This window comes from Belonocnema kinseyi, chromosome 10 (assembly GCF_010883055.1).
Source record: "Belonocnema kinseyi isolate 2016_QV_RU_SX_M_011 chromosome 10, B_treatae_v1, whole genome shotgun sequence".
Taxonomy (NCBI): Eukaryota; Metazoa; Arthropoda; class Insecta; order Hymenoptera; family Cynipidae; genus Belonocnema; species Belonocnema kinseyi.
Window position 1 is genome coordinate 54600697 of NC_046666.1, and position 21661 is coordinate 54622357.

At 28.0% G+C, this 21661-nt stretch overlaps 1 protein-coding gene across 5 annotated transcripts in view; it reads left to right on the plus strand.

Annotated features, from left to right (window-relative positions):
* LOC117181692 (mannosyl-oligosaccharide 1,2-alpha-mannosidase IA-like) overlaps positions 1-21661 on the plus strand; it is a 242201-nt gene that overhangs the window by 176886 nt on the left and 43654 nt on the right. For all 5 annotated transcript variants that reach the window (XM_033374620.1, XM_033374619.1, XM_033374622.1 and 2 more), the window contains exon 6: positions 20734-20913. In XM_033374620.1, coding sequence (XP_033230511.1) covers positions 20734-20913 — 180 coding nt within the window. The remainder of the gene's footprint in view (positions 1-20733; positions 20914-21661) is intronic.

Here is a 21661-nt window from a genome sequence, read left to right on the forward strand (position 1 = left end):
AATATATGTGTCTCAATTTTTTCTAGTGTCGAATAGTCTTAGTTATTGGCCGTTGAAAAGCAGTGTCCCGGTAGTGGCGTTTTGGCCGTTTAAGGGTTAAAAGATATATATTTAAGAATATCCCAACAGATTTGAAGAGTTTTAAAAATATTTGTGAAATTAATTTAAATTAATTTAGAATTCATCTTAAATTCTTCTAAATTGACTCAATTCTAGTCGATTCAAGGGACTCTAAGCTTACTGAATTCGATAAATTTTTGCATGTTCTTAAATTGTTTAAAATTCACTTTATTTTTTTTTTCATCTTCAATTTTTATAAATTTCGTCGAATTCTACTAATTGTGCTCAAATTCCTCTAATTTTACTGAAACGAATGGAATGTTTTCGATTAAAAAATTTTTCCCAATTTATTTGAATTCTTTTGAAGTCTTATGAATTTATCCTGAATTTTTCAAAATTCAACTGAAATTCTTATAATTTTTTTTTAATTTCCCATAAAGTTAAATGAATGTTAGTCACACAATTAATGCACGTTAGTCACTTCTCAATATAAATAGATGACTTTAAAATTTTTTCAAATAAATTAGGCAGTGGCAGCACTGTGATTGATAAATAAAAAATTTATTTCAAATTTTTAATTGTTATATTCCATTTACAATGATTCTTTATTAAAAATGTGACATGGCTATAATTTCTCTCTCTTATTATTCATAGCTAGGGAAAATAAAAAATTAGAGAATCATCAGGAAAAATTCAGGAAATTTTAAAAATTAAATTCTGCGGTCTCCCAGCCTCAAAATAAAAAAATCTGATCGTGACACCTTCCAGGGGCTGTTAAGTTACTTTTCTAAAAAGGGAGCTCATGATGAGCACATATTCCCATCGATTATAGGAAATCCACGATAAACGATTTATTAGTTCGACATTCCCCTCCTTCCTTAAGAAAGAGTGGCAGGGCGCAAGTGTAGCGTAGACGTCTAGTCTGCCAGGTGTCGGAACTTGGCAGAAATTAACGACCTCCTAAACTGGAGATCGACCAGTTAATGTATGGCAAACTTCACTCGCGTTAACTCTTTTACGCTTCAACTTCACCCACCCGGATGTCGGGAGAAAATAAACTCGTAAAGCGCCCGCGGTTTATGGCCTGCCGCAGGAAGTCGCTCCCGATAAATAACCGCTTGCACGAGATTCCGATTTGAGCAACTGCGCGAACAGAGTCGACGAATTGAAAAGATGTAAGGAGAGTCTGCAGGGTGGTCAATGGTATACTTGGAAATCAGAGAAACTTCAGGGTTTGAACAAAATTTTGCGAAAGACTGGGTATTTCTATACGAAGCAATTTAAATAACTCTCAAGGATAATAAATTTGAAAATTTATAATTTTAATTTGAAAAGAAATAAGGAAAATCTGCAGGATTGTTGTAGGTGAAGGAAATCCTAGACGTAATGAAAAACTGAAGTATTTTTTAAAAAATCAGGAAATTTGTATAAGAGGTAATTTAAATAACGTTCAAGGAAAATAAATTCGAAATCTTTTGATTTCAATTTTAAATTACCTTATTACGTTCATAAAAGATTCTATTTTTAAAATATTTAAAAGCTGAAAATTCTGGTCTTTTCAAGTTAATGGTAGGGAAAAATAAAAAAATTGGCGAGGAAAAAGTTAATAATTTTGAAAATCCAGATTGCGGCTATTCTGATATAATATTCTTGTTAACAATTTATTTGCCTGTTTTTTTAACAGTTACTATCGGGTGTCGATTATATTTTTAGTTACAAAATGTATTATTTGTTTGTGAATTCAAATGTTTTCTTAAAAATTCCTCTTTATGGCTTGAAAATTAAACTATTTTTTCTATGTTTGAAAATTTATCTTTTTTGGTTAAAATTGAAACGATTTGATTATAAATGAATCTTCTTTGGTTGATAATTCAAATATTTGGCTTAAAAATTGGTATTTTTTGGTTGAATTTACGGTTGTTTATGTAAAACGCAAATGTTTTTTTGTTGAAATATCTAATGGTACATTATGTATTCAGATTTTTTTTTAAAATTCAATTAGTTTGTGAAGGTTGTTGTAAGATTTTATATGAAGATTTATAATTTTAGTTAAAAATTCATCTCTTTGAGAAAATTCGTTTGTTTTTGGTGAAAATTAATTATTTTAACGGAAATCTTAACTGAAAATTTTACTATTTCATTTTGGGTTGAAAATGGATTTTGTCTAATTGAAAATACAACTACTTGAGTAAAATTTGAACGACTTTTTCAAAGATGTGTTATCTTATTTCAAGGCTCATATCTTATGTTCGAAATTTAAATATTTTATTAAAAATTCGTATTTTATTTAAAATTTATTTTTTAAATGGAAACGAACTTCTTTGTTAATGCTTTAGTTTTTTTTACTTGAAAATTTATAATTTTTATTGCAAGTTCATCTCTTTAGATTAAAATTGAACTATTTTGTTAAAAATTCTTTTTTTTTGTTGTTGAAATTTATCTTCTTTAGTTAAGAATTTAACTGTTTGAAATTCATGTATTCTGTTCAAAATTGACCTCTTTGTTTGATCATTCATCTTTATAGGTTAAAGTTTGACTATTTGATTAGAAATTCAACTATTTTATTAAAAATTAAATTATTTGATTGAAAAATCAACACTTACGTTAAAAATTGAACTTTTATTTAAATTTATTTATTTTTTAAATTGAAATATCAACTATTATTTGTTGGGTTGAGATTTCCTCTTTTTGTTATAAGTTTCACTTTTTCACCAGGAAGTTCATTTTTCTTGTTAAACATTCGCCTATTAGGATAGAAAATTAGTCCTTTTTAATTAAAAATTCCATTTTTAATGTTGTAAGTTGAACTGTTTTCTAGAAAATTCAATTATTTGTTTGAAAATGTTGAAAATCAGTTGAATTTAAATTAAACTAAATAGACGCATTTTCTACAAAAAAAAGCTGAATTTTCCTACACAAGCATTCACTCATGACTAAATAGTGGAATTTCCAACTAACATGATGAATATTCAATCACAAAAAAATGAATTTCTTACATAGTAGTTCAATTTTAAACCAAGTAGATCATTTCTAATTAAAAAAAAAATGAATTTTTAACGTAACCGAATATAATTATTATTATTATAATTATTACAATATTTATAATTACAATTATATTTATAATAATAATTAATTTTCAACCAAGAAATTGCATTTTTACCCAAAAAGGATGAATTTTCGACCATGAAGTTATCTTATATCATTATTTAATATGTGAATGCTCCCAAATTGATTTAGCTTATTAAAATTTAATTGAGTCGTATTTTCATAATTACAGTTTTTGTGAACTTTCTAAGAATATATATAGCTGTGTTACCTAAAATTACCTAAAATATCTAGCTGTTTTAGCTACATTTTTCCATCTAGAAAGTATTTAGATAAATTACCTAGATAATTTCTAGATCGAAAAATTTCTGGGACAGCTGAGCCGTTTTTTTCAGTGCAACTAAAGGCTCATTTGTTCTACTTGTATCCGGGTTTTTCAGGTAGGGTGACATCTCCCTGCCGCTGGCAGCGACTCCCTGCTACAAGAAAGCGGCTCTGCCGCGGGCAGTAGTTTGGGAAACGCTGATTTAGAAAATATCGAATTTAGGGCTGGTTTCCAAAGTTTGGAATGCATGAAAATTAGAAATACCTCAGCTTCACATAGATCAAATGAGGTACATCGCTAAAAGATTAGGTTTCTACGCAATCTAAGGACTGTAGACCCTTGAAATTCGTTCCCGGCGCGACGTCCCTTTAATGGTATCCACAAACTCGAGGTGTTTAGGAAGCCAGACGGAAATAATTAATGGGCGCTGTTCTCGTCGAAGCTTCTTGCGACTCGGCTTCCGGTGGTTCCGCTTCCGTTGTTTTCAGACAGACGAGATGATTTCGCCAGGATCATAAACTCTGAGGACTTTCTCTGTCGTTTTATTTTTCTTTCTTTTATCTCTTTTAATTTCATGTTCCCCTGAGTAACCTTTTTGTCGAGAATACCCTCCTACCGTATCTTAAATACTCGCGATATTAGGATAAATTGCTGCCATTACAACAGGTGGAGTTGGTCATATTTTGCAATTTTCCCTTCGGATGCGTGTCGGCAGAAGATTCAGCAGATTGCAACCTCTATTTATGTCTGTGATACGTATATCCCGTTGCAGGCGTATCCCTGATGCCGCTGATACGCACCATCAGTGGTACTCATTCAGAAATTAAGTAGGCTTTTAAGAATTCAATTTTACATCTGTTTAGAAAACTTAATTCTTACAAGTATAATGAATAACATTGGGATTCAAACTTGTAGGGGTTGTGAAGAATCTATTCTCGTCTCGCCGTAGCTCAGTGGGTTCGAGTTAGAGCATTAGACCGGATATCTGAAGAGCTGAGCTCGAATCCCAGCGGAGCTAGAGAGCATTTTTTTAAAAATAATTTTAAAAATCAATATTTATAAATATTAATTCTGGACCAGTAGACAAAAAAAATGAACATCAAAAATATGTGTAGAGATATCAACTTTAGTGATACGTTGTAGGGTGTAAACTGACATGAAAAACGGAAGTGTCAGGGAATGTTGCTGTTGATTGAAAATCAGGAAAAAAGCAGGGAATTTAAATTAAAATCAAGAAAATGTTTTCAACCGTGCTTAAATTTACTTTAATACTTATGATATTAAGTTAAATAACCATTTTCTTCATTTAACAACTTTTTGCCATTAATAATATACTTGTCCTATTATAAAGTTAACTTCACAGCGTAAAAAACATATTAAGTTTTTAGCATATAAGAAGAAACATGTCCATACATTTTTATATTTAGAACGACTTTAAAAATATTACTTTTTATAAACGCGCGAAACTATTATATACTTAATATAATTTTTTTTAAATTACTGTTTCCAAATTTTAAAAAGTTCTGAATTGAAATGGAAAATTTATCAAAAGAATTCTAACTCATTTTTCTAAAGCATTCTAATGCTGAATTCAAACGGAAAATTGTCAAAAAGAATGAAAATTTTTGATTGGATTTTGAATTGATGCGGGGAATTTTCGAAAAAATTTTATTCTGGATTCGAAAAGGGAATTCTTTTAAATAATTCTAATTACTAGTTGAAACCTGGTATTTAAACAAGATCCGATGTCGAACAGGGAATTTTTCAAAAGAATTCTAATTCTGAGTTGAAACGGGGAATTTTTGAAAAGAACTAAAATTCTGGGTTGAAACTGGGAATGTTTCAAAAGAATTATATTTTTCACTTGGAACAGAGAATTGTTTCATTTAATTTAATTTAATTTTTTTTATTTTTATTTAATTTAATTTTTATTTAATTTTTTCATTCTGTAGTTGGAAAAGACAATTTTCGTATATAATGATAATTTATTTTGAAAATTGCTAAAACTTAAGCCAGATATAAATTTTCTTTTTAAATTAGTATGCTATATGCTACGTTTTGTTAAATAATTACATAATTTTGATACGTTTCTTTTAATGTTTAATAAATTTATATTTGTTTAAGAAAATATAATTTGCTTGAGCAGTTTTTTTTCGATAACAAAAAAAAATAGAACACATACAATTATGTTTCTGAATTGATTAAAAATTAGAAGAAATGTATCAAAATTATGTAATTATTCATCAAAAAGCAGCATAAGATACCAATTTGAAAAAAGTGGACATCTCTGGCTCAATTTTTAGAAATTTTGAAAGTAAACAATTATTAATTGTTCGAATAATCACATAATGTTTTTAGAAACATTTAATACTCCAAGCAATGACAAAATATTGCATTTCATTCGGAAAATACGATTATTTTTTACATTTTAGAGAATAAATAATTGTTTAAATAAATTATATTCATTTAAACCATTGAAAATTGTTTAGAAAGTCATGGTAAATATTCAAATTGTCTATCAGTAAGTATTTGATATGAATAAGATAACGGAAATTGCTAAAAAGTAACAATAATACGTAAAAATGTAGTTTTTTTACTTTTGGTTCATATTGAGGGCGCTGCAGAGAGGGTGGATGCGGGTTTGAAATGAAAGTTATCAGTATGTTTTTAGTTCGCAGACACTCCTCTTAAATCCTTGAAAAACTTGTCACGTTTCGATGAAACCCTGGAACATGAGTTCAATTTTTCGAAATTTCAAAATCTTATCATGTTAATTAAATGGGATTTTAAAGAGCCCATTGTCACGTATTAATATTCGAATTTCGAAAAGTGCAAAATTACGGATTTTCTTTCTCTGGAAATGGAAACTGGGGGGGGGGGGGTGTCTTTCCCTCCAGAGTGAAAAAAATTTTGCAATGCATTTTTGGACCACCCTAGTAGAGATACTTAGTTAAGCTCGGTTCAGCTTTTGGGCGAACCTAACGATAAAACGAAAAACTATGATCCTTCAGGACCCAAGTTCATATTACTTTTTCGTTTTTTTGTTAGATTCGTCCAAAAGCAGAACCGAGGGATCTCTTCCTCTTGCATAGGAAGAGAGCTACGATGGTCCCATTATTCTGGGACCAGGTCGATTCGTCTAGTGAACGCACGACGTACCAGTGCCCTGACAAAATTGATTCTGCGGATGTGGGATAAGAGTAATCCCACGCGGGGAACGCGTGCCGTTCGATGCTGGTATCCCAGCAGTTCGGAAGCTGCGTGACACGATGCTCTAACGCATCGCCGGCTGTGTTACTGAACTGCTGGCATGCCAGCATCGAACGGCACGCGTTCTCCCTGTGGGATTACTCTGGTCCCACATCCGCAGAACCAATTTTGTAAGTACGCTGGTACGTCGTGCGTTCGCTAGCGGAATCAAGCTAGTCCCAGAAGAATTGAACCACCGTAGTTCCATTTTCTAACCGATAGATGTCCAGCCCACGCGGACAATATTGGTTCTATGGTATCTGGTACCCGCCGCCGCCTAGAGTTTTTTTCTGCGTAACACATTGAACGGTACTGTATCTATAGTAGCTATGTTTTTATAAAATCCTAGAAATTTTAAAACTGGTTAGAAGCCGGAATCCTTTGTTAATCAAGGTTACATTGCACTTGGTTAGGCGTATCTGTCCAGGTAATCAGTGTAATGGAGTGGTTACGGGCAGCACGGTGTTAATATCGTGCTCACATGGTAATAATGACAGAGTATTGTTCCGCTAATTGGCGTTTACGATGGATACGATAGGAACTCTATGGGAAATTCCCAGAGGTTTGAGCTTGTGCCATTTCAGATTACCAGACAGATTTGTGTTGAAAGGGTTGTCTTGGGAGTCGAAACAACTCACTGAAGATTGCTACTTGCACGCTAGCTCATCTTCGCATTACCTACCTAGTACCTACTTTATGGTGGTGAAACGGTGAAAACGCATTACGCAAACGACTTCCGTCGTCTGAACTCCATGAGCAGACAAATTGACATGCTCACTAACGATCTTCACCTTTCATCGATTCAGTCACTTCTCCACTCCTGTCTATATGTAAAAACATTCTTGGATAATAGCATTCTCCGCCAGAATATTTTTTTCGTTTATGAGTGGTTGCTGAATTCCAGAAAGAATTTCTATTCAATCTTTTCAAGAGGCTCATTCGGAAAATGCATGAATATTCTACACATTATACTTTTTTTAATTGTCATTTTAGTGAAATTTATTTTACTGACTATTAATTTGCCTTCATTTTCATTATTTCAGTAGATGAGCATACTTTTTTAATCCCTTTTTTCTCAAATAAATGTTTAATTACTTTTTTTAGACAAAATCACTATAGTCACTTTTTTAAATAAAAATATATCTGTAATCACTTTCTCTCAATCAATTAACCGATCTAGAATTACTTTGAAATATTTTAGAGTATTTTAAAAGATTGTTAGGAATTTTCAAAAGGTTTAAATAATTTGATGACATTTTAAAGGATTTTAGAGTGTCTTTGAAAATTCTGAGAATTTTTCGAGAATTAAGAAAATTTTTAAGGAATTTCAAAAGATCTTAAGGGGTAGGAAATACTTTGGGGTATTTTTTTAAATTACGAAAAGATTTTTAACATTTCAATGGATTTCAAAGGATTTCAAAAGATTCTAAAGGATATGAAATATTTTTGGGTATTTTAAAGCATTTCGAAGAACCTTCAATAGATTTTAATTATTCGAAAGTATTTTAAAGGATTTAGGGTATTTTTAATACATCCAATCAATTTGCAAAGAGTTTAAAATGCTTTTAAGTTATTTTCATAAATCTTTAAGGATTTCAGGAAATATCATCAGATTTCATTTAGTTTACTAGATTTTATAAAATTTTATTAAAAAAATAAAAAACGATTTTCAAATATTTCAAGGGATTTCCAAACGTTTCAAAGATGCTAAGTTGTTTTAAAACATTCCAAGGGATTTTTGATCGATTTTAATATTTAGCAGGGAGTTTAAAAAGTGTTGAAAAATTATAAGGTTTTTTTTTTAAATTCCAAGACATTTTTAAGTGATCTGAAAAATGTCAAGGGATTTAAAAAGATTTTACACGATTTAAAATACTGTAAGATATTTTAAAAAGATTTTGATCGTTTGAAGTACTTCTAAAGAATTTAAAAGGTTTTAGAGTGTTTTTAAAAATGCCAAGAATTTTTCAAAAGCTCCAAAAAGTTTTCAGATATGATTAAAAATTTGTTTAAAGATTTTTTAATTATTAAGGGCTATTTAAAGAACTTCAAGGAATTGTGAAAAGTTTTTTAAAGGGATTTTAAGACACTTTGAAGATTTTAGGGTGTTTTGTTTAATTCCAAGGAATTTTTAAAAAATGTTAAAAGTTTAATGGATTTCAAACAATTCCAAAGGATTTGAATGTTTTGTTTGATATTTTAAAAGATTTTAAAGAATTTTTCTTTTTAATAGATTTCAGTGATTTTATTGAATTTAAAAGGATTTTAGGGTATTTTTTATAACATTTTACCATTTTTCAAGGGATTTAAAAATGTGTTAAGGTATTTCAATGAATTTTCCTGGATTCCAGGAAATATAAGATTTCATGTAATGCTACATTTTATAATATTTTAATGGGTTTCAAAGGAATTATTCACAAAAATTGAGAGACATAGAATTTCAATGATTTTCAAATATTTTAAGATATTTTCAAAATTTTAAGGATTCTAAGGTATTTAAAACATTCCATGGAATATTTAATTGATTTCAAGAATTTAAAGGGATTCCAAAAAATTAAAAGGTTTTATATTATTTTTAAAAACTCTAAGAATTTAAAGAAGTTTATAAAAAGGTTATAAGATTATAAAAGAATTTTCAAGATTAAAAATATTTGTGGATAGTTTTAATAGATTTATTTTTAAATAATGCAAGCAATTGTTAAGAGCTTTAAAAAGTGTGGATTTTAAAGATTTAAGCGATGTACAGAAATTATCATTGTGTTTTGAAGAATTTAATAGAATTTCAGAAGATATCGAACGATTCTATAGGATCTATACAGTTTTAGGATATTTTAAAAGATTTCTATCAATTTTCGAATGATTTCAATAATGTGAAGAGGTTCGAAATTTTGTTTGACAAGATTATAGGTTATTTAAAAAAAATTCAAAGTAATTTTCAAGAGCCTAAACAAAGGGATTTAAAAAATTTTCAAGCAAGGAATTGTTTGATGGGGTTTTAAATATCTTAGCGAATTTTCAATTTATTGCATTCACCAAATGAGATTTAAAAGGATTTGAAATCTTGTAGGACATTTTAAAATACTTTAGATATCTTTTAGAGGTTTCTCTTGAAATTTTTTAGAGCTCTTAGAAAATTCTTTGAATTAAAAAAAATACTCTAAAATCTTTAAAATATTTCAAAATCCCTTCAAATGATTAAAATTAATTAAAAAATCAAAAACCCCTGTAATATTTGAAATCTTTTGGGATCACTTCAAATTATTGAAATCTATTAAAAATTGCTTGGCATTTTAAGTGTACCATAAAGTCTTTAAAATCCTTTGAAACCTCCTCATGGTATGACAACATATTAAAAATTCCTTGGAATGATTTAAAATACCCTAAAATATTTCAAATTCGTTGAAATACTTCGAAATCTTTAGAGTCCTCTTAAATCCCTTTCAAATTATTGAATTCTATTAGAGATTTTAATTTCAAAATCCCTCATTTTTCCCTGACGTTTGATACAGAGTTACGAAGACACTTAAGGTCATTTTAAAAACATTAATTTTTTTCCTCACATTTTTTTAATTTTCTCCCTTGATCGGGAATCGGCACTTTCAAAAGTAAGGTTGATTAAAAAATACCTGGATGCAACAAAAATTTAATTGCCATTTTTCTGTCACAGTCGATTTATGAGTTCCGCTCCTTATTTTATTTAACTCCAAAGGCCTGTACAGCTATTTACACCTGCACTCCATTTACACGGTAATTAGTGTCTCAATGAGTGCAAGTGCGGCCTCGACTTTATGGCAAGAGTCGCCTCTAATAAGGTTTAATTGAAGGAACGGACCCCCAGTGCTAAATTCGATTCAAAATTATAATAGTTTATTATGTATAATGGTTATAATTAGTTTATCCAAATTAAAAACATCCTTCCTCTGCTAAATTCCTTTATACATTTTTTTAATTAAACTCGAAACCATGCATACTTTGAGCATTATATTCAAGATGATTATCACGAATCTCATTATTTTCCTTAACAAATATTGCTGGGAATCAGACATTTCACAAGGTTTTTCGTAAGATTTGCGATTCACATCAAATGACCTCAGACACATTTTCAAAGTTACTAAAAAAGTCTACAATGAATGAGGAGAATAAAAAGCAAACTTGAAATCTTGTTCCGAAGGAAATAAAGAAGGAACTCTGGGACAGAAGTTCAAAGTAAAGGATATGACTTGGAAAGCAAAACCTCAAGGTATTCACGATTAAGAAAATGAGCAACTGTAAAAAAAGTCCTTTACGACTTTACGTCAGTCGTTCTTCTGGTGTGTCTGGTACTAATGATTATGAGAATTATGAACGATAAAGGGGTCAATCTTCCTTCGAGATCAACCCGCTGAACAAAATCGTTAAGGAACATCATTATGGAAAATAATTATGGAACGTCATTTTGAAACATCATTATATCAACAAAAATAATATTAAAAAATTTATTGGGACAATTTATTTCAATAAATGGAAGTTCAAAAAACAAAACTTATGACTTATGACAAATGGAAATTCGAAAGGAGGCGCAAATTCCTACTTTACCGACTTCGAGATCACTCGAAAGTTCAAGAGGATCACGCATGTGCTAAGTTTCTAAAATGTTCTCAGAGGCTCAAATTGATGTTATAAAATTATATTTGGGATTATAATTTTATAAATTGGAGGGGGGAGTCTCTTGAAGTAACGTTACGAAATTAGATAATATTTAGTTTGGGTAAAATTATTTTTTGGTAAAAAATCAACTACTTGGTTGCAAGTTGAACTTTGTTGAACATTCATTTTTTTAAAGATCGAAAATTCATCTCTTTCGTTGCAAATGTTATTATTTATTTAAAAAAAATTAATTTTCTTGTTTAAGAAATTATCTTTTAGGTTTAACATTTTTATTGAAAATTCGATTCTTTTTGTTATTAAGAACTAACTTTTTTAGCTGATAATCTAACTATTTAATTTTTTAACATGATATTTGCAGTTCAAACTTGATCTTTTCGAGTTAAAAATTCAACAATTTCACTGAAAGTCCATGTCTTGAGTTGTAAATTCATTTTTTAATACAAACTTCATTATTTACGGTAAAAAATTCATATTTATAGCTTGAAAATGAACTTTTTATTTTGAAAATTCATCTGTGTGGTACAAAAATTTATCTTTTGCTTGAAATTTCAAATTTTCGGTTGAAAGTCAATCTGTTTTGGTTTAGGATTAAGCTATTCTGTTGAAAATTCGCATTGTTTTTTTTTTTGTAAACAACTACTTGGTTTACAGTTAAACTCCTTTTTTAAACATTGCAACAATTGACGTACCAATGTAGTTGAAACTTGATCTATTTTGTAAAAAATCATCTTTTTGGCTTAATAATTCAATAATTTGGTTGAAAATTAAATTATCTGATTGAAAATGAGCTTGTTTGTTAAAAATTAAACTATTTGGTTAAAAAAATTGGTTTTTGTTGGTCACCTCAACAAGTTAAAAGTTTTTTTTTAATAATGTTTTTAACTGAAAATGTTGACTACGGTTTTTCTTGTTTGAAAATTTTTTTTATACCTTACAACTCAGCTATTTGGTTTGAAATTCATCTTTCTTGATTGAAAATTCATCTTTATCTTTAAAAATTTAACTATTTTGTAAACAATTTGTTTTTTGGTAGAAAATTCATTATTTATGGTACAAAAGTAGAATTGAAAAACCAACTATTTTTGGTTGAATTCTAATCTTCTTTTTTATCATTATTTCAACCATTTGGTTGCACCTTGTATGTTGAAAAATCAATTATTTTGATAAAGTCATCTTTTTTGGATGAAATTCACCTGTGTTATTGAAAATTATGTTTTGGCTGAGGATTCAACCATTCTGTTGAAAATTAGTATTTTTTGTTTGAAAAATCAACCACTTGGTTTATAGTTTAACTACTTTTTATAAAATTGCTACAATTGATGCATCATAGAAATTGAAAATTGATATATTTCGTAAAAGATTCGTCTGCTTTGCTTGAAACTTCAACAGTTTAGTAGAAAATTAAACTATTTGGTTAAAAAATCGTCCTTTTGGTTTAATTCAACAGGTTAAAAATTCGTTACAAAATTTGTTTTTTAAACTGAGCATTTTGAAAATTTTATTTTTTCTTAAAGAGAATCTTTTTTAGTTGAAAATTCAACAATTTAGTTTAAAATTCATCATGTATGATAGAAAATTCAATTGTGGGTTGAGAAATTTTATTCGAAGATTTAACTTTTCGGGTAGATAATTGACTGTTTTCTAAAAATGTTGTCTTTTTGGCTTACAAATTCAACTGTTTTTTGGTTGATGTTGGTGTTTAAATATCTTTCTTGGTTCAAAATGATTTTTTTGTTTAAAATTCAGTTATTCGGTTCTTGATGCAACTCTTTAAAATTAATTTTTTCGTTCTTGAAAATTCGTCTTTTTGGGTTCGAAAATTCATATATTTTGTTAGAAAATATTTGTTCTTGTTGAAAATTTAACTATTTTGTTGAAAATGCAATATATTTCAACTTATAAACTTAAGAATTAAAGTGTTTTTATTTTTAAACTGTTTACAATTCACTTGAATTTAGATCAATTCTATCAAATTCTTCTCATATCCCTTAAATTTGTTTAAATGCAGTTCAATTTTACTGAAAGAATTGATTTGTTTGAATGAATTGAATGATTGTTTGTTCAATTCATTTTAAATCTTTCGAATTTAACTTTAATTGGTTTGATGTTTTATGAATTTATCCTGAATCCGTTTGTATTATTCAAATTTGTATAAATTACATCATATTCTTTTTAAGTGAAAAGAACATGAGGCACGTTTAGTCACTTTTCGATTAGTAATTAGTAACTTTTTGTCACTTTTTCGATTCAAATAGGTCACTTTTTTCAAGTAAATTAGACTGTAGCAGTACTGAGAATAATAAATAAAAAATTACTTGATTAAAATTAAAGTTTGTTTCATTTGATTTATAAAATATTCTATATTAAAAATGTTACAAAATTAGGTTAATTAGAATTCTGCCACCTTGCTTCAGTTTTTCTTGAACTTTAGTATCCTTTTTACCATCAGGAAATTATTTTGCTTTAACCTCCCTAAATTTTCGCAAACGAATGTAATTAAAAGGTCACAGGTAAGACATAAAGGCGTGATTCTCACATTCTTAAGCTGAAAAAAAAACCAAGAAAACGTGCTTAAAGAGTCAGAGATAAACATCCGTGGAATGCAGAAGTGGAAATAACGGAAAGACAAGGATAAAATGTGGAAGGGAAAACGAGAAAAGGAAAGAGAAAGAAGTAGAAACCGCGGTTGTAATTACTTCGAGCGTACACTTTTGCGCAAAGTGCAGTGCCATTGCGGCGGTCAGCACGTTTACGAAACCACATTGTACCGCTCTGTAGATTGGACTTAGATGAAGGAAAAATACGTACCCTTATGAAGCTTGGTGATTTTCGACTTGTACAGATCTCGAATGTTAAGTGCTGACGGGCGCGGTTGGCGCTTGGATGGGTGACCGTTCCTGATTCTCGCTTAGTCGTATTTTCACTGAGTTTAACTACTGCCAGATGTGAAGGTTTATCGCTTAGAGACCCAAAGTAATCTCATTTGTCGATAACCACCGGCAATTCTAATTTTTTGGGGGGTTTCTGCAGTCTTTCACTTCTCTGACCAAAATTTGAAGCCAAATTTTAGCACTTACAATAAAATTATGCTGCAGGCGGTAGGTGATTTTATAAAGTGAAAGCCTCACAGGATTGAGTAGGTCAGACACTTCTTGGAATAAAAAATCTAATCTCAGCTAGGTGCCCTTTTCTAATATTTAAGCAACATTTCTCATGGAAACTCAGGCCCAAGATTACATTGAGGTTTTTTTTGAAATTGGTTTAGCTTAAAATTTTTTTTTTTAAGTTTGCAAACAGGAAGAACTTTGAAAAATTTCATGAAAAGTCAAAGAATTTTTGTAGAATTTCTATAGATTCCAAGGTCTATTGATGAATCAAAAAAATATAAAGGATTTTATTAGAGATCCGTTTTAAAGGATTTACGAGATTTTAAAAGATTCAATTTTTTACCCTTAAAGGATCTACTGGATTTCAAAAGATTTCAAAAGATTTTAAGTCATGTCAAAGAATTTCAAGAGATTTTGAAAATTTGAAGGGATTTTAAATGCTTTTACACACATAAGGGATTTCATAGGATCTTCAGTTATTTTAAAGGATTTGCTGGATTTCAACAAATTAAAAAGATTGCAAGCCATTTTAACAGATTCCAAAAAATTTCAGAATATTTCAAACATTTTAAGGAAAGTCAAACAATTTTGTAGGATTTTCATAGATTTCAAGGTTTTTCAAAAAATTTAAAAATATTTTAAACATTTGAAGGAATTTTAAATACTTTTGTAGGATTTGCAAATATTTCAAGGGCTTTAAACACATTTTACCAGGCTCAAAGGATTTCACAAGACCTCCAATTATTTCACAGGATTGATGAAATTTGAAAATTATTAAGCTATTATAATAGATTCTAATGAATTTTAAGAGATTTCCAAAATTTGAAGGGATTTCAACACATTTTTACTGGACTTAAGGGATTCCATAGGGCCTTCAACTATTTCACAGGATTTATGGGATTTCTAAAGATTGAAAATATTTTAAGCCATTTTAACAGATTACAAAGAATTTCAAGAGATTGCAAACATTTTAAAGAATGTCAAATAGTTTTTGTAGAATTTCCAAAGATTTAAAGGTATTTAAAAGAATTTCTAAGGATTGAAAGGATTTCATAAGACCTTGTATTATTTCAAAGGATTTACGCGAATTCAAAAGATTTTTTTTTTAAATGTACGCTAATATAACAGATTCCAATTCATTTCAAGAGATTAAAATTTTTTTAATACTTTTGTGGAATATCCAAAGATTTCAAGGAGTTTAAAAAAGCTTTATAGAACTTAATGGATTTCGTGGGACTTTCAATTATTTTAAAGGATTTACTGGATTTCCAAAAGATTTCAAACATTTTAAGCCATTTCAATTGATTCCAAAGAATTTCAAGATTTCAAACTTTTAAGGGAATGTCAAAAGTTTTGTAGAATTTCAAAAAATTTTAAGGAATTTTACTAAATTTAAAGGATTTAAAGGGATTTCTCAATGTTTAAAGTGGTTTTAAAGAATTTTACCAAATTTAAGGCATTCCATAAGACCTTCATATATTTTAAAAGATTTACGGGATTTACACAAAAATTTAATTTGGAACTATTTATTCGTATTCCAAAGAATTTCGAAGAATTTCAAAGAATAAAATGACATTTCAAAGGTTTTTGCGGTATTTTAAGGAATTTCGCAATTTTATTGAATTTCCATGGATTTAAAAGATTTTTTTTGAGATTAGAACGTTTTTTACGTTTTTTTTTTATATTTAATAAGTTAATTTTAATACACATTAAAGAGATTTTAAATGATTTCTATTTATTTGAATGGATTTGTATAATTTCCAAAGATTTCAGTAGATTTTAAGGAATTTCATCGAATCTCTAAAGAACTTTAGGGAATACAATAAATTGGATTTCGAGGGATTTCTTCGTACTTCATCAATTTCAAAGGAAATAAAGGAAGTTAAAAAAAATTGAAAGGATTTAAAAGTTTTTAAATTATTTGAAAAGATTCCAAAGAATTTCAAGTGATTTCGAAGAAGATAACATGATCCAAAGGATTTTATAAGACAACAAATTATTTCAAAGGATTTATGGCACTTAAAAGAATTTGATCTATTGTAGCAGATAACAAAAAATTTCAAGAGATTTCGAAAATTTTAAGAAACTTTTAAGAATTTTGTAGGATTTCTGAAATTTTAAGGCTTGGTATTAAAGGATTTCTAGAGAAATTTGGAAAATAAATTAAATTAAATGAAATTTTAAGCAATTCCTAGCCATTTCAAATATTTTAAGGAATTCTACATAATTTTAAGAAATTTCACAAGACGTTAAGGTTTTTCTTGAATGTACAAAGATTTTTAAGATTTCTAGGGATTTTAACGTTTTTTAAAAATAATTTCAATGCATAGGTTTAATTTATTAAATTTATATTGAAGAGATTTTTAATTATTTCTATTTATTTTAATGGAAAGGAATAGGGAAATTAATTCAAAATATGAAAGAAAGAAAAAAGGAAATTTTTTAATTCTACTAATTCGGGACAAATTTTTGTATTATTTTTATTAGTTATTTATAATATTAGGGATAGGGGAAATCTTCCATACAGTGCATAATCCAACCCTCAGCAGATAATAAATAATTGAGAGGACAAATAAAAGAAAAATCAATCATTTTAATTTTAATTTATGAAAACTTATAGTGTCGTAACTATTAATTAAAATGAAATAATTATATGTTTCATATATTATTGTTTTAAATCAATTATACACTGCAGGCAGTTTTTCCCTACTTTACATTTTATAATTTCCCTCGAATACCAAATTTTCAATTTTAAAAATATGGAAAGCCGTAAATGGTGAACTTTACCTTGGGACGATATAATATTTTTGTTGCTCTTATCACGTTGAATAAATAATCAAGTTTCTGATGTCACTAGAATTTTGAACTTAAATATAGAACAAACTAGTTTAAATTGGTACACAATAAAAATTTGCGAAAATTATAACATGAAAAAAAATTAAGTTTTGAGACATCTTCTATTGCAAACTCAGAAGTTTAATAGAGGTCCAGGACATTTTTACAGCCTTTTATTTCTCCATATTTGTCACTATGAACATTCCGGAAAACGCGGGGAGTCTCTTATCTTTGAAAGACCAGTTCATAAAGTGAGATAAAAATAGTATCTTTTCTGCTAAATCTCTAAACGTCACAGAAAAATTCTAATATAAGTAATAAGGAAAATTAAATATAGGGGAAACCTCTTTGCAGTCGATAATGCAGCCCACAGTGGATAATCGTTAATTAAAAATACTAATATATGTAAAATAATGAATTTAATCAATAGATAATACAGTATACATTTTCATAAATTAAAATTAAAATTAATTAGTTTTCTTTTATTTGTGTTCTTAATAGTTGATTATCCACTGTAGGGAAGTTTCCCCTAACGTCTCTATTCGTAATATTTTATTATCACTAATGGACATCTAGTATGTCTTATAATTAAAAATAAGAATTTTACTTTGTATGCAAAATTTTATTTCTCGCTAATTACCTTTTGTTAACAGCATTTTCAAAAAATACTTATCGCTTTAATTACGTACTTCAGAAATTAAACTGCCTCATTTAAATTAAACTCGCTGCATTAAAAGCAGAGATAAAATTCCACGCAAGGAAAAAGTGGAACAAATTTAATTTAATAGTACATAGTATTCGCAAGAACTTTAAAAGCTGTATCAAAATGTACAAGCTTAGCTGTCTGAAAAAAAAAATCATGTACATTATTGCTAATTATAACTCTTTGTTAAGCTAATTTTTTAAGTTATGGGCCGAATGTAAGCTTAGAGCGCGGTTCGACTTTTTCCCGTTTAAACAATGAAGCTTTTAGAATTAAAATTCCAAACTAGAAAAAATGGTACCATTTTAATTGTGAAGATTATAATTGAATGATTTCTTATCTAAGTTTTATCTCGAGAAAAATTTCCTTTAATAGCTTTATTTATTTAAAATCGCAAGCATTACGAGTTTGACATTTTTAGGTCGAGAACGTTTAAAATCGATTATTTTCAAATTCAATTGCAGCCTTTATACTCTTTCTTCTATCCCCCTTTTTTCTCACTTTTCAAGAAACTTTTCTTTTTCTCATTTTTCTCGTTTTTCCTCTTAAATGGGAATTAAATAAGTAGAACCCAATATGAAAATCCAACTATTTTTGGTCGAAAGTTAATTATTTTTGGTTAAAAATTCGATTATTTGGTCGAAAATTTAATATATGGTTAAAAATGTAACTATTTTGTTAAAAATTTATCTTCTTGGGTCGAAAATGTAACTGTTTCATTTAACAGTGGCCTTATTAGAAAAAATGTTTTTGGACTGAAAATCTTATTTTTTTATAGAGAACTCGTCTTTTTTGGTTGGAAAATAACTTTTTCATTAAAAATTTAACTGTCTTTTAAGAAATTCTTTGTTATATATGAAAATTAAATTAATTATTGAAAAATTCATCGATCCAAAATAGTTGAAAATTTGTCTCTTTTGATTGAAATTGCAGTCAATGGGATGTAATTGCAACAGTTTGGTTAAAAATTTCATTTTTTTCTGTAAAATATCTATTTGTTAAAAATAAAACTTTTCAGGCTGATAATTTAAATGTCTTTTAAAAAATGCTTATTTTTAGCTAGAAAATTCAACTATTTAGTTAAAAATACAACAATTTTGTTGAACATTCGTTTTTTTAGATAAAAACTTTCGTTCTTATGGATTGCAAATTCATATTACGTGGCGGAAAATTCACCTTTATTGGTTCCAAATTGATCTTTTTTGGTAGAAAATTCATTTTTTTGTGAAAGTTGAACTACTTTGTGAAAAATACATTTTTTTAAGTTGAGGATTCATTATTTTTTTAAAAAATTCATTCGTTAGGTTAAAAAATCAACTATTTTGTTGAAATTTTTTTTTCATTCAAAATTAATTTATTTAACTGAAAATTCAGCTATTCCTTTCTTGGTTGAAAATTTATATTTTTTTCAGTAGAAAATTCAACTATTTTGTTAAAGAGTCTAGTATCTTTTCAGAAATTCATCTCTTTGTTACAAAATTCATTTGGTTCAAAATGTATGTGTTTGTAAAAATTTCGTATTTTTTGGTGAAAAATAACTTTTTTGGTTAAAAATGCAACTGTTTTATGAAAAATTATTCTAATTTAATCAAGTTTAAAAGTATTTTGTTGAAAATTCTTCGTTTTTGTAAAATTAACCTGTTTTTGATTAAAAAATAAAATCTTTTTTGGTTTTACATTCATAATTTTAGTCAAAAATTTATATCTTCGGTTAAATTTTGAACAATTTATGATGTCGAAAATTCGTTTTTTTGTTGTTAAAAATTAAATTTTTAAGCTGATAATTGAACTATTCGATAGAAGATTCCTTTTTTTCTAATTAAGCATTCGTACTTTTTCTTTTTAGTTCAAAGTTTATTCTTCTATTGAAAATTTAAATATTTGAATATTCTATTTTTTAGCAAAAGATTAATAATTTTTGTTGAAACATTACTTCTTTGGTTGGTAATTTAACTATTTTGTTGGAAAATACTATTTTTTTTTATTGCGTTTTAAATTATTGATTCTAACTGAAAATATGGCTATTTCATTTTTGTTGAAAATGCATTGTATTTAGTTAAAACGAAATTTATTTAGTTGAAAACTCTTTTTTTGGGGTTAAAATTCAATTTTTTCGTAAAGAAATTCTTTTTTTGGGTTTAAAATTTAACTCGTTTGTTGACAACTTTTGTTTTTTTTTTGTACAAAAATTAATTTGTATTGGTTAAAGATCTATTTATTTTGTTAAATATTCGTATTCTTTGGTTTAATTCAACTTTTTAAAATAAAAAATGCAAATATTTTTTATTAGAAATATCAGTGGTTACTAATAATACAAATAAAATAAATAAAAAGTAAATAATTTTCAAACAAAAATAGTTGTAATTTCATTCGTGTCAGTTGCTTTCCCATTTTATGATTAATAAAATAATAATAAAGTTTCAATTTTCACAAATTATATAAAGAAATAATATGTTTCTTGCATTCAATGTATTTGTGTTGGATAATCTACATTATAAATGTTTAAGAAATATATAATTATGAGTTCGGATAGTGCGCGGTAGTATAGAAATAATTACTAATTAAGTCAATATTTTTACTAATTATCACTGACTGTATTCTAGCTACAGCCATTAGTAGAATTGTACTGACAATCAGTTATGTTTTACTGATTCAAATTTAGAGAATAGCTTAATTCAAATGATCTGTTTTTAAATCCTTAATAAAAAAATAGCAGTTTTAATTGTTATTTATTTAACATTTGTTTGTTTTTATTTTTTCAGAATTCCGAAATATCGCTTTTCGAGACAAACATTCGTTTTTTGGGAAGTCTTTTGGCCTGCTATGCACTTACGGGAGATGTGATGTTCCGAGATAAGGCAGCGCAGCTCGGTGAGCGGATGTTACCTGCCTTCCAGACAGAAACAGGAATTCCTCATTCCCTCATCAACCTTAGAACAGGGGTGAGTTTCAACTTTCACAGCTTTCCTAAATACATTATACAGGGTTGCTGAAAGAGTCAGGGAATTTTCGAGAAACTGACGTTCAAGTTAATTTTATTATTTTGTTGCAAATTCAAGCATTGTCTTGAAAAATACAATTTTTCGTTAAAAATTTAACTGTTTGTCAAAAATTAGTCTTTTTGGTTGAAAATTAGTTTTTTTTCCTGAAAGTTAATTTCTTTAATTTAACCCTTAAATGTCCAAAACGCCACTACCGGTACACTTCTTTTCAACGGCCAATAACTAAGACTATTCGACACTAGAAAAAATTGAGACACATATATTTTTATTGCTTAAGATCTCCTTTTTCCGACGGTGCCAATGAAATTCCTCAAAAAATTTATTTATTATCCCAAAATACAGTTTAAACAAAAAAAAAAACGTGATTTTTCGTACCTATTTTTTTTTTGTGAACCATTTTCCAAAGCTTTTCGAGTCTGAAATTAACCTGGAATCTCACTAACCGGTGGAATAAATGTCTAAACTTTGAGAATCCATGGTTCAAAGATCGATTTTTCGTTTTAATATTTTCAAAATGGCGTCTTAATGGCAAAATTTTTGTGAAAACATTCATGAATTTTTTTATAATAAACGATGCGCTTTTCGGAAAAATCATCAAAAACAAAAAGTTCTTGTAATCAGCCAAGGAATACGCCTGAATTTTTTCGAAGCGTTTTGAGCAAAATTTTGGATTTTGCATATGAACAAT